The sequence below is a fragment of the Zea mays genome, chromosome 3, assembly GCF_902167145.1.
Source record: "Zea mays cultivar B73 chromosome 3, Zm-B73-REFERENCE-NAM-5.0, whole genome shotgun sequence".
Lineage (NCBI taxonomy): Eukaryota > Viridiplantae > Streptophyta > Magnoliopsida > Poales > Poaceae > Zea > Zea mays.
In genome coordinates this window covers 175,090,952-175,104,507 of record NC_050098.1, presented here as the reverse complement: position 1 = coordinate 175,104,507, position 13,556 = coordinate 175,090,952, and the positions used below count along the sequence as shown (strand labels likewise).

The window sequence follows — 13,556 nt, the reverse complement described above, 5'->3', positions numbered from 1 at the left end:
ACTTTGGCGAGAGAGGGAGATGGATGCCTGTGGATTGGATGGATCGCGCTGTTGAGTGGCGACGCGGCGAGCGCAAGCTCTCGGGGATAGGGGCCTACTTGGGGAGACGACCGACACCAACCTCGTCCGCCTGCACTCACATCCCGCCTGCATCTTTTCTGACCGGAAAGCGCTCGTCGCTCCTCCTCTCCACCCTGAGCCCCTGACACATCCGGTCGTGCCCTGTCGGCTGTGCCTGTGCTGCTTGCACACGACCGCTGAAATCAGTGAAGCTCAGGTTCATCGAAGAATCAAATCTGACAATAACCCTTAAAAAGAACACACCAATAACAAGCTGATAAACAAGGGCTTCCATTGCTAATGACATACATGGATGTTCACAAATCTTGGGCTGGATTTACTTTAGAGCTAAGCTGCAAATTTATTTCCAGGTATTTACAATGTTCTAAGTTCCTTGTGGACGACGAAACTAGGCACCGGTGGGATATGATACGCGCGACTACATACACTAGACTGCTGCTCTGCAAAGGAAGGGACGGGCCAACGGGGGTTGTACTGAGACTACACTTGGGAGCTGCTCTGCACGGGCCAACGGGAGTACACACCATACAAAGGAAGGCCGGTACTGACGTCCCTCAGATCCACCATGCTCTGCGGGCCACTGTACTGAAGCGCTTTCCGCTCTCCTCCACTGCATCAGTGCCATTGTGGTGCTGAAGCCCTGCATTGGATGGATGAGAATAGACGGCCTCGGTAAGAATGCACGGATGTGGAAAGCGCGTATTTGAGAAGGTCGCAGTGAGGCCTAGTAGGATGGCTCTTTTGGTGTTCATGATGAGCATACTTTGGCTTTCTTCCGCCAATCGATGAGGCACCGGCACTTGGTTTGGTAGTCGTTCGTGATGGCCGACGTGGTGGAGGTGGCGGTGCTGGTGGCTGCAAAAGTGAGTATGGCAAAAGGTCAAATCTGATGCGGAAACATCCTCGCCAACAAATGAATATCTTAGAATTCCATTTTTTAGGTAAAGGAAACTTCTTTTTTCCCCAGATGAAATATTGCTCCGGTCTCTGTATTTTATAGAATGGAATTCTAAGCCATAATAAGAATACTGTGACGTGTAGAAATTCATACATTTGGACCCCTCGCCTTTAAGTTTCCAGTCTGCAAAGGAGTTGTTCTCTTTGAAGTGGATGCTCGAGATTGCACTGTCGCCTGAACGCCCTACATAAAAGTTGCCAGCAGCTGTTAGCGATTACGGTTTTACTGTTGATGCGAGATTTACGCTACTTCCGCTACCTCAGTTCAGTTATAAATGTTTCGAGAAAGATGGTTTGCCAAGATTCGGTGGCATGTGGTAACCTATGGACATGATAAAGGATTCTTAGAACCTTTTTGTCCTGGAGCCTTAAACTATGCAAAACCCAGACATCCAGCAACACTGTTGGGCACATCGGTATAGCCAAATGATCAGGCTTGTGTGTTTGCTATGGCCTATGAATGACTACTACAAGCGAACATACAGTTGGACCGATAGGATTTACCAGCATTCGGCAGACAACAGAAATTAGCCTCTGGATTGAAATATATTGTTTTTAAGAATGGTTGAGAAATGTTAGGAAAGTAATCCTTGATTGGTGCTAGTTTACTTATTCTGTTTTAGGAAATAGCTAGTATGGTAGTGGATCAGTCTTATATGGACGGATCCAATCAGCAAGATCAGGACTGATAGCAGTCCGGATTATTACCTTGTAATAGCTAGTTTGTTTCCTTATGAAAGTCTATAAATATATGGCCTTAGAGGCTAAGAAAAGGCAGTCAATAGGACGCCACCAAATCTGCTGTGTTCCCCTCCAAAAGAGTTCGCGTGCGTGTGAGTCCCTGGGAGGTTTTTCTTATACCTGAAGAACTTACCTGGGAGGTAGGAACTCGCCGGCAACCTGCAGGGTTGTCTCTCCGGCGCAGATTCCAACAACTGGTATCGGAGCTAAGGAGGAGCAAGATGTCGAAAACTGTTGATAGCAGTGCGACATTCAGGAAGTCCAGCGACGACACCTCCAAAGATGGAACAGTGGTCCAGCGAGTAATTCGTGAGGTGAGTGCAGGGAGTGGATATCCCACACTCACCAAGACCAATTACTCGGACTGGGCACTCCTGATGAAGGTGAAGTTGAGGGCGAGGATGTTGTGGGACGTCATCGAGCACGGAGGAGCAGACATCCATGAAGAAATGATGGCACTCGACGCTCTCTGCAGCGCAGTGCCACCAGAGATGGTGTCTTCGATCGCAGACAAGTCCACGACAAAGGAGGCGTGGAAGACCATTGCAGACCTACGGGTCGGCGATGATCGCATGAAGAAGACTGCTGCTGTGCTGCTTCGGAGGAAGTTCGACTTGGCAACTTTTAATGACGGTGAGTCCGTTGAAGATTTCGCGCTGCGCCTAAATGGCATTGCAGCGGAACTCTCCACTCTTGGAGCTGGCGTGGAAGAAGAGAAGATCGTGGAGAAGATTGCTCGCAGCGTTCCACCACGCTTCAAGCAAATCGTCCTCTCCATCACCACTCTCCTCGACCTGTCAACCCTCACTGTGTCTGACATGGTGGGGAGGTTGAGGGCAGCGGAGGACGCCTTTGAGGAGGCCCCAGGATCACTGCAGCACAGTGGTCGACTCTACCTCACGGAAGAAGAGTGGAATGCCCGGCGCAAGAAGGAAGTCGAGCACCATCCTGGCAGCAGCTCGGGTGGAAGATCAGGGCGCCATGATGGAGGATACCGTGGGCGTGGTCGGGGCCGTGGTCGCAGTCGTGGCAGAGGAGGGCGCTCATCAGGTGGACCACCGGCTGGAAAGGTCACTGGTGATGAGTGCAGAAGGTGTGGCAAGATGGGACATTGGGCGCGAGAGTGTCCGTCAAGGCACAAGAAGGAGCAAGCACATGTTGTCCAAGAAGAAGAGGAGGCTACACTTCTTGTGGCAAAGACGTTCCTAGTAAAAACCTCAACACTTAAACCATGCTGCAAGATGTCTAGTTCTCATCTAGAGATCAGGGAGGAGAAGGTGTTTTTACAGCATGAAGAAGAGGAGAAATTAGAGGAGGGAACCTGGATCCTGGACACTGGAGCCACAAATCATATGTCCGGATCCAGGGCTGTTTTCACCGATCTGGATACCAGAGTGCTGGGTACTGTCAGGTTCGGTGACAACTCGGTGGCTCAGATTGAGGGACGAGGAACCATCAAGTTTATGTGCAAGAATGGCGAGACCCGGTCGTTTGTTGGGGCTTATTTTATTCCTCGCCTGACAACAAATATCATCAGTATTGGGCAACTTGATGAAGCAAAGTACAAGATTCATGTTGATGATGGGGTGATGCATATTAGGGAACCTGATGGAAGATTACTGGCAAGAATAGTGCGGGCTGAAAACAGGTTGTACCTCCTTCATTTGAAGATACAACAGTCTGTGTGCCTAGCAGTGCGTGGGCGCGAAGATGAAGTAGCCTGGCGGTGGCATGAGAGGTTTGGTCATGTTAATATGGCTGCACTGCGGAAACTGGAGAAAGAAGAACTGGTCCGAGGCTTGCCCAAGCTCGGACAGGTTGAAAGGGTGTGTGAGGCATGCCAGGCAGGCAAACAGAAACGCACCTCTTTTCCAGCGCAGGCAGAATACCGGGCAAAACAGTGCTTGGAGTTGGTACATGGTGATCTGTGTGGTCCTATTGCCCCAATGACACCAAGAGGTAACAAATATTTCTTGCTGTTGGTGGATGATTTGAGTAGATATATGTGGATGGCTGCGATCTCGTCGAAAGACCAAGCTATTGATGCAGTGAAAAGAATTCAGATGCAAGCTGAAAGGGAATCTGGACTCAAGTTGAAGACACTTCGAACTGATCGAGGTGGGGAGTTCACCTCGGGTGAATTTGCGGAGTATTGTATGGCCAGTGGTATTCACCGACAACACACTGCGCCGTACAGTCCTCAACAAAACGGCGTAGTGGAACGCCGGAATGGGATTGTTGTGGCCACAACAAGGAGTATGTTGAAGGCAAAGAAACTCCCTGGCTGGTTTTGGGGAGAGGCAGTAAAAACTGCTGTTTATGTTTTGAACAGGTGCCCAACCAAGAGTGTAGATGGGATGACTCCATTTGAGGCATGGCATGGCAAGAAACCAGCAGTTCACCACCTCAAGACGTTCGGCTGCATTGTCTATGTCCGAAACACTGTTCCTCATCTGAAGAAGCTGGAGGATCGAGGAAGGAAAATGATCTTCATTGGCTATGAAGAAGGCACGAAGGCATACCGGGCTTACGACCCCATCACTGAGCGTGTTCATATTTCAAGGGATGTCATCTTCGACGAACAGGCTCAGTGGGATTGGGAAACCCAGGAGGACATCAATTCAGAAAATGAAGATCAAGATGTGTTCACAATGGAATATGCCATCAGAAAGCAGACACATCCTGAAGGAGATGAGAAAACTGCTGGGGAATCTGAAGATGAGCATTCAGCTGGAGGTCTGTCCCCTCGGACCCCTCATGTTGATACAGGGCATGTTTCGGAAGAGGAGGATGAAATGCAGGAAGTGGAGTTTGCTTCACCACCGGAGGGAAATATTGATGAGTATCTAGATGCCTATAGAGCAGAAGATGATCCACTTAGATTCCGCAAGGTAGATGGACTACTGGAATCCAAAACTCCACCTGGTTATGCAACAAGGAGGCTGCTAGATGAGGAGTTACATGCAGTAAGCGCCGATGAACCGATCTCTTTTGGTGAAGCAGAAAGGAGTCCGAGCTGGAGAAAAGCAATGATGGAGGAGATGAAATCAATTGAAGATAACCAGACCTGGACTCTTGTGGATCTTCCTCCAGGGCGCAAGGCAATCGGTCTTAAATGGGTATACAAGGTGAAAAGGGATGAACAAGGTGCAGTATCCAAACACAAGGCACGGCTGGTAGTGAAGGGATATGCACAACAACATGGTATTGACTATGATGAAGTATTTGCTCCAGTAGCCAGGCTTGATTCTGTGAGGTTGCTTATTGCACTTGCAGCACATGAGAGTTGGGAAGTACATCATATGGATGTGAAATCAGCATTCTTAAATGGTGAATTGGGTGAAGAGGTATATGTGCAGCAGCCAGCAGGTTTTGTGGTCACTGGAAAAGAACGCAAGGTGCTCAAGCTGAGGAAGGCACTATATGGGCTACACCAAGCACCTCGAGCCTGGAATGAGAAACTGGACAGGACAATGAAATCTCTTGGTTTCAGAAAGAGCATTTCAGAACCTGCTATTTATCTCAGAAGAAACATCAAGTCACAGTTGGTGGTTGGCGTGTATGTGGATGATTTGATAATCACTGGAACAAATTGTGAGGACATCAAGCTGTTCAAGGAAGAGATGGCAGCTGTTTTCAAGATGACAGATCTGGGGTTACTGAAATATTATCTGGGAATTGAAGTAAGGCAAAATAAGGAGGGAATATCTCTCAGCCAAGGAGCCTATGCAGAAAAAATTCTGGAGAAGAATGGAATGAGAGAATGCAACCCGTGTCAGACTCCCATGGAGACACGGTTGAAGCTGAGCAAACTGAGCACTGAACCCCTAGTGGATGTCACGGTATACTGAAGCATAGTAGGAAGCTTGAGGTATTTGGTCAACACTCGACCTGACCTTGCGTTTGCTGTGGGATATGTCAGCCGGTTTCTGGAAGAACCCCACAAAGATCACATGATGGCTGTGAAACACATTCTGAGGTATGTGAAGGGAACCAAGAATTGGGGTTTGTGGTTTGGAAGAAAAGGAAGGAAGGAGGCTGGGCTGATTGGGTATAGTGATAGTGATTATGCTGGGGATGTTGACAGCAGGAAGAGCACTACTGGAGTGGTTTTCTTCCTGAACAATAGTCCAGTTACTTGGACTTCGATGAAACAAAAGGTGGTGGCTCAATCAACCTGTGAAGCAGAATATATAGCTGCTGCCAATGCGGCTTGTCAGGCATTATGGCTGAGTAGGGTACTGGCCGAAGTACAAGGAGTATCACTGAAAGCTCCAATGCTAAAAGTGGACAACAAATCAGCTATTGCCCTCATTAAGAACCCAGTGCTACATGGTCAGAGCAAGCACATAGAAGTGAAGTATCATTTTGTTCGGGAGTGTGCTGAGAATGGGCAGATCAAAGTGGACTTCATCAGGAGCGAAGAACAGCTGGGGGACTTCCTGACGAAACCGCTTGGGAAGACCAAATTTCAAGAGTTGCGCTCTAAGGTCGGACTGGTGGATGTAGACAGATTGCACCACAAGGCTTAGGAGGAGATTGTTAGGAAAGTAATCCTTGATTGGTGCTAGTTTACTTATTCTGTTTTAGGAAATAGCTAGTATGGTAGTGGATCAGTCTTATATGGACGGATCCAATCAGCAAGATCAGGACTGATAGCAGTCCGGATTATTACCTTGTAATAGCTAGTTTGTTTCCTTATGAAAGTCTATAAATATATGGCCTTAGAGGCTAAGAAAAGGCAGTCAATAGGACGCCACCAAATCTGCTGTGTTCCCCTCCAAAAGAGTTCGCGTGCGTGTGAGTCCCTGGGAGGTTTTTCTTATACCTGAAGAACTTACCTGGGAGGTAGGAACTCGCCGGCAACCTGCAGGGTTGTCTCTCCGGCGCAGATTCCAACAAGAAATAGTTCACTATATTACCAGAAACTAGTTGTTCAAAGTAATGGCGACTGCTATAACTACTTACGTGAACAGGGCAACCATCTAGTTGAAAGTTGAATGTTGAAACTGTCAATTTTGTGCAACACATGCATAAAAAAGAGGCAAGAATCATAACTAAATCATGAGCAATTACCTCTTTCTTTTTTGACCTAGAAATGGTTCCAACTGATGGTTCTCCAGCAGTAGAACTGAAAATTTTCCTTGGAGGAAGGTTAACAGAACTACAAAACCAGAAGTTATAATCAGGAAATATGGCTAAGACAACTTTTACAGCCATATTCTATAAGCATCATAAGATATTCCAACATTAATGCAGATTAGCACCTCGATTTCTGCTTGCCAGACACTTGCAAGTCCATTCTGTTTGACCTAGTAGAGTGGCTATCCAATGCTGAAGGTCCCTTCAGTCTGTAGTTATTGCTGTTCAATGAAGCGGGGAAAAGAAACAACACAATCAAAATCCGACATGTAAAACTAACACTTTCAAGAATCTGTCGATCGGTGTGTAAGAGCAACCTTTTTGTTTCCAGCTTGCTACTTCTAGCTGCATTTGGAGTGATAGCCTTTCTCGTATTGCCCTGCATGAACAAGTAAAATGTTAAGTTTTGCTGCAATTGAACTTTCACATGATAACCGAGCATGTCAGTAAGCATCAGTCCAAATCAAGATGCTTTGAACAAATGATTGCCTCAAAGAAAAGATGCTTCAAACTGCATTTGCCACATTAGGTGCTTCATTTACTGTATGCTGCAAATGTTGATATGATAACAAGGATCTGGAGCATACCACTGTAGTCATTTCACTCATCGGATGAGCCACAGTTGCTCTTGCCTTACTAGGTGTCTTCACATCAGTTCTCAGAACACCATCTCTAGTAAAAGCACGTCTCTCTCCTGTAGAGGGTCGACGTACAGCGGAAATATCATTATGCTTTGCTGCAGTCTCTCTTTTGATGGGGAGTCTTTCAGAAGTAGAAGGTCGGCGTGGTGTGGTGACATTGGCTTGCTTCTCTGCACGATCTCGGGTGACTGGGCGTCTCTCAGCAGTGGAAGGTCGCCGTGGGGTGGAAACGACCACAGGTAATTGTGAATTCTCCCTGGCAATAGCATGTCGCTCTCCAGTAGAAGGCCGTTGCGCACCTGCTGAGGAAGGTCTTCTGAGACCTGTAAGCTTGCTCCTTTCTGTAGATGCAGACATCTTCTGGCTTGCTGCATTTGGTCTTTGCACTGGCTTAGCCTTCTGGCTCGTAGTTGTATTGGGCTTCACTGAACCAGGCCTCTGAAATTATTCACGTAAAATATGTAATGAGTTAATAAACAATTATTATTGGTGGGCATACAAAGCAAAGCATGCACTCATCTAGTTAGCTGAATACAGATTAGTGAGTAGATAAACAACTAATTCATTTGTACTGCTAGTACGTAATGCCTACTCAGAAGGTTATGTGTGTGGAAGCAGAAGGCTGCAAAGTTTTATATATAAAAAAACAAATGCAGAAAACAAATCCATGCTATTACCTCACTAGTAAATGTGTAATCCATAGCACTTTGTGAAAGGGCTTTGACGGATTTTGGTATTATCTTGGGGCTGTGTCTAAGCCTGGAATCTTTCTCAATAATCCTTCTAGGAGTCCTTGCAGCTTCATATGTTTTTCTAGTACCATCGTGAACAGAACTAGCATTCTGCGGCGCCGCATACAGTTTACTGGTAGAATTGTCACCACGAACAGGAACTCTAACATCATGGTCAGTTTGCTGCAGAAATCCACCTGACGAAGAAAGATTAGATGAGGAAAATTCTGTATCAAAATTTTCGTTTCCTTGGTCATTATAGCACTGCAGTCCATGCTCCGATGTGGTTTCACATGGAACTTCTTCCACATAAACATCAACAGCTGCTCCAGATCCAGTGGGGGTTTCAAGATCAGCACCCTGCTCCTCTTCTGCTGTTTGGCTGGAGTCACTACCATCACCGCTGTATTCCAGAATAAGTTCAGTTTGCTGGTTTTGCTGCTGTGAAGCCTTTAGTTCCCTGATCTTCTTGTAATACTCTTCAAAATAAGCCTTTTTCTGAGCGACTAAACCATTGAATTTTCCAAATTCTTCATTGCGCCTGTCATTAGTAAATACGGACCACTTCTCCCATGATAGTGACTCTAATTCAAATCTTCCGAAGGAAATGGAACCATGATCAAGTGTCTGGGATACAGATACTCCCTAGCAAAAGTAAAGAAATGCAACAGAAAAGGGTGGTGAGACTACTAGCAGTAATAGTTGTTGAGAACAAGATTGTATTTATCCTCTCTCTCTTTTTCAAATAAGCTACCTTCACATAGCATAAACAAATTGACAAAGATAAATGACTAATGTATCATAAAAACTTACTTGAGGACCATCCCGTTCAGTTGACTCTCCTTGTGACCATGAAAAATAAGTTTGTTTGACTTCCGTTGCCATTACGTACTGGGTGCCTAATTCATTATAGTTGGATGGACTCCGCTAGCAAACCCTGAAAACGTTTGCCAGGACATTTAAAATTGAGGCATAACAGCAAAGCTGAAATTTAATCTAATAAAATGACAAAAAAAAAACAAAAAAAGGAAACTCAAAAGAGCCGTTTGGTGCGTCTTAAGATTTAGGAGCACATCGGTTAAGTCTACAAATAATAGCCAACATGGTTCTCAAACTTCTGCACAACACCACACCTGGGAAGTGGTAAAGAGAGCACGGTTCTAGATCAGTAACATTAAAGAATTTCCAACTACTGGAAGGTGGAACCTAATAACATGATAAATTTCATCAAGTCAATTCTATTTGAAGCATCAAGCCCTCAGTCTCAGCATCTGTCCTTTTCTTTTGGGTCAAGGTTTCAGACACAAGATTCCAACATTTCCAAGCTGCAGGTGGACCCTAAGCACGAAACCAGATAGGCAGATACAGGCATCAGGCCGGGAACGGTAGTCTTCTTCTCAACAATTCATTGACATGCCAACAACTCGAACGAGTTGCAACCCAAAAGAAAGGATAACAACATGTACAGCCAAGTAAAACAGAAAACAGACTAAAGTGAAACGAACAATAAAGAAAAGAAAGTTCCTGTGGCTCGAAGAATCAGCTAGAACACCGAAATCGAAAGTGTCTATTTTCTATCGCTGAACTGAAACTGAGGTTCTCGAAGTTAAGAATTCATCACGGGATTGCATATGCAGAATCCAGCAACTTTCGGCCCTACCAGAACAAAACACGAACACAATTAGCGATCTGTTTGGAGCAAAGGAAAAGAAGAAGAAACTTGGCTCCTCGTCTACACAAGCTGAATTCAGGTCATGCTATACCAAGCTTCGCTGCATCAGTGACAGTGGGAAGGGGAGGAAAAAATATAGGAAAGAGAAGCGGAAAAAAGGGCCAAACTGTCGGTAATCATCAGAAGCCGTCAGATCCGTTAAAAAATGCCATCAAAGCCGGAATTTAAACTCACCACGGAAAAGAAAGCGGGGAGGCAAGAAAAGAGAGGCCACCCAGCAGTTACAGACCCCCAAGGGCCCAAAGAGGAGCACTTTTGAAAAGCTGCGGCGCTGAAAAAACAAAATTTATGTCAGATAAAAGCTGAATCGAAGTTCCAGCATCGACAGTGCGTAAAATTCCAGCTTCTTCTACGGAACAACGACAGTGGGCGAACGATTTATGAAATCCGAAACTTCGCAGCGACAGAACAAAGAGAAAGAGAAGATGAAACAAACACGTGACCCCGGCGCAGAAGAAGTGGAGAAAATTGCGCGTCGCTGGTCCCAGAAAAAAAAAGCTTAAGGAAGTGCTTGGGCGAGGGCCATTTCCTGGCGAAATTCAGGGCCTGCTCAAACTTGAACCGGATCTCCAAAGTTTCCAACTGGGCACCTGGAATCGAAACGGAAGGAGACGACGAGCCTGCCCAGCGAAGCACGAGAACCCGGCAAAACCGCTCCTCCGCATTGCAGAACTCCGCGCCATCTACCAAACACGCCCGCTCCTCGTCACACAAGCAGCCGCCAAATTCCTCCAACCCCGAGCAGCGCGCCCTAGTAGGTAGCAAGCAGCACCAGGAACCGGATACAAGAGCAGGGGGGGGTGAAATCCTCCGTTACCTGTCACCGAGGCCGACGCATGGGGGTCGGGACTCGGGAGATCCTGCGAGCCCGCTGCGCTGCCGGTCCCGGCCCCGGAGTCCGGACAGGACAAGGCCGCGGGAAGCTGTTCACCTCTGCCGCCGCCGCAGCTGCTGCGGTGCGGCCACAGGGGGAGGAGGCGAAGAAGGCAACAACGCAGGTAGGTAGGCAGGCAGTGAGGCAGGCAGGTGCGCGAGCCGAGGCCAAGGCGGAGAGGGGGGCTCTTTAATCCTGGGCGTGATTAGCGCCTTCTAATGGCCGCCGCGGCCGAGCATTTACCACGGCGATTCGTAGCGTGCTCGCGGGAGGGAAAGGAAAGGGCTACACACTACATACAAGCGGCTACTGCCTGCACTACCGATAGTGAAGAGCGTACCAGTGACGCGAGTCCCTGCGTGTGGGACCCACGACCGCGTGGGCGAGTCACTTCCGGTTGAGAATTGATTGATGAGAGCCAAGGCATGGTGTGTGCTTTAACATTTGCCACTCGTGGAAAAAGATAAATATTGCTAAATGATAGCCATATATACACGCACGCACGCACGCACACACACAGAGTGCAGCACGGAAAGAGTTAAAAGGAAACATTTGTCGATAGCATCTTTGAAAAGCGAAACCTCTGCAGAAAGGCACTTAGATACTAGTATCCCCTTCGGTTTAAAATGTGCGCCACCATTGAGTTGTGCTCGGTTTTTTTTTTTGGGTTTTTTATTTGTTCACTTAGTAAAAAAGAAGAAATGAAAACATTTACCAATAAATCTGTCAAAAGAAAAAAAAAAGATATGGAGTGTGGCTGTATTTGGTTAGGGTGACACGTAGTAGAACACCAAACCCCTCTATTTTTTTTATACACGACGAATGATTGATCGATGCCTAGCAAATTGACCAAGGCATGGTAAAGGCTACCGCTAGCATTTGGTTAGGTAGGGTGATGCATGGTACTAATTTTTTTTTGAGTCTGACAGTTTTGAGCTGTGCAATGCATGCAAGGACGCGAGAGGCCAAGGTAGGCTGGTCGAGGATAAGACTGAGAATATATTTGCACAGGAACACAGTCACACAGGCAGCAAAGCATCATCGTCGATCCCAAATTATTGAATCCCATAGTGGAAGGAGGGAGAGACAACGACAAATAAAAGAACTCCTCCCTATCCTTCCTCAGCGTTTGCATTCGCTCACAGTCATATGACATGCCATGCCATGCGCTAACTAAGCCCCCCCCCCCCACCCCCCCACCCCCCCACCCCAATTAAATGGTTGTTTTTTCATGATTAGCATGTCCATTTCTGCTGTGGGGAGGGCACTTGGCTGGCCCGGCCAGCAGTTCGCTTGTCGCTTTCCTTGCTTGGCCAGGCCAGGGTAAAATCGTAAATGGGAGGTGGTTGTGCCCTGCAATGCACCATCATGGTCATGGTCGTCGTCTTCTTCTTCTTCAAATGCAAACGTGCAGGATCCAGGTCCCATCATGTTACTTCCCCGGCCCGGCCGTAGTTAGCTAGCATCAGTCGCTGGCGGCTGGGATTTTTAACGTCCAAGTTAAGGCTGTATCATGCAGGTAAAATTCCACTAGGCGATGCAGCGGCTGGAATGTCGATCGGGCCACCGTTGTATGGTAGGCACTAAAAGCTAGGTTTAACCGTGCCTTATACGTATGGTTAATTGGATTGGACGACGACATGAATGCAATGGTGGCGCAGTGGGAATGACCTGACCCCGGCCTAGGTTCACTTCACGTGGCGGCACGGATCTCTCGCTCGCTCACGCATCTCTGCCTCTGCGACGACACGAGGCGCTGTCTCCCCGCCCGCCCATGCATGTTACCCCCTCCGATCCGGCTCCGCTCCATCATCTTGTCCCGTACTATATAGTTCGTGTCGTGCAGGCACGCTCGCCGTCGCCGTCGCCGTCGCGCGGCGCCGTGCTCCCGCGACGGCCTCGTCAGTGGTGTCTGGACGATAGATGATGCCGCAGCGCGAACGTGGTGCCGGAACAGTGAGCGCGACGTCGTCACATGGCATGGCCCGTCCGCGCCCATAACGTGGCGTGTCGCCCATTGGCTCGCCTCCCGTCAAAGGGCAGCAGAGCACGCATGCCTGCCGCGCTGCTTGCTGACTCGCCGACGGATGTTCTGCCGACATGCAATGCAACCTGGCAGTGGCAGGCGCCAGTCAGTAAAAAAAATGCCTACCTCGTGCCGTGCCGTGCCGACTTGCGTCGCATGCCACCGTGCACTTGCAGTAGAAAAATGTAGTGCATGTGCGTCGCAGCAGCAGCTAATGCGTGAGCAGCGTCGCTTCATGGAGCCCTCCCGCCTCCCGGCCCCAGAAGCGTCCAAGGAGCGCCCTCCTTCCCTGTGCACATGGAAGGCCACATGGGCTCGCGGCCAAGAGAGAAGGAACGCACTTGCAGGAATCTTCCCCTGATGGAGTACACGTGGGAGGGACCGAGGGCAGTAGGGCACAAGCAAAGTGGCGGCCGTTCCATCACGCAACGAACCGATCGATCAGCAAAAGGGTCTCGTCAGGGCTTGCTTCATGCCTTTTCATATCATATCAAATCACAGGCGTCAGGCCAACCGCCGCTCGTGCTAGCTAGCTAGGTGCATGTAGATGTAGGCGGCCGTGCTGTGCTTGTGCCCCGCCGAACCAAACGATGCCAGCAGGCTATGGCCTGTTTGTTTCGGCTTCTGGCAG

The 13,556-nt window shown here is 48.1% G+C and overlaps 1 protein-coding gene across 5 annotated transcripts; it reads right to left on the bottom strand.

Moving 5' to 3' along the window:
• Nucleotides 1–327: 327 nt before the first annotated feature.
• LOC100275569 (uncharacterized) lies at nt 328–11,296 on the bottom strand. 5 transcript variants are annotated; one of them, XM_008674341.3, is made up of 12 exons: nt 10,843–11,068; nt 10,616–10,708; nt 10,200–10,296; nt 9,107–9,230; nt 8,240–8,938; nt 7,509–8,000; nt 7,239–7,300; nt 7,047–7,142; nt 6,856–6,943; nt 1,133–1,222; nt 845–936; nt 328–721 (listed from the first exon to the last, which is right to left on the bottom strand). In XM_008674341.3, the coding sequence occupies exons 4-12, from the start codon at nt 9,176–9,178 to the stop codon at nt 697–699; spliced, it is 1,716 nt and encodes a 571-aa protein (XP_008672563.1). In that variant the 5' UTR covers nt 9,179–9,230; nt 10,200–10,296; nt 10,616–10,708; nt 10,843–11,068; the 3' UTR covers nt 328–696.
• Between the last annotated feature and the right edge of the window lie 2,260 nt (nt 11,297–13,556).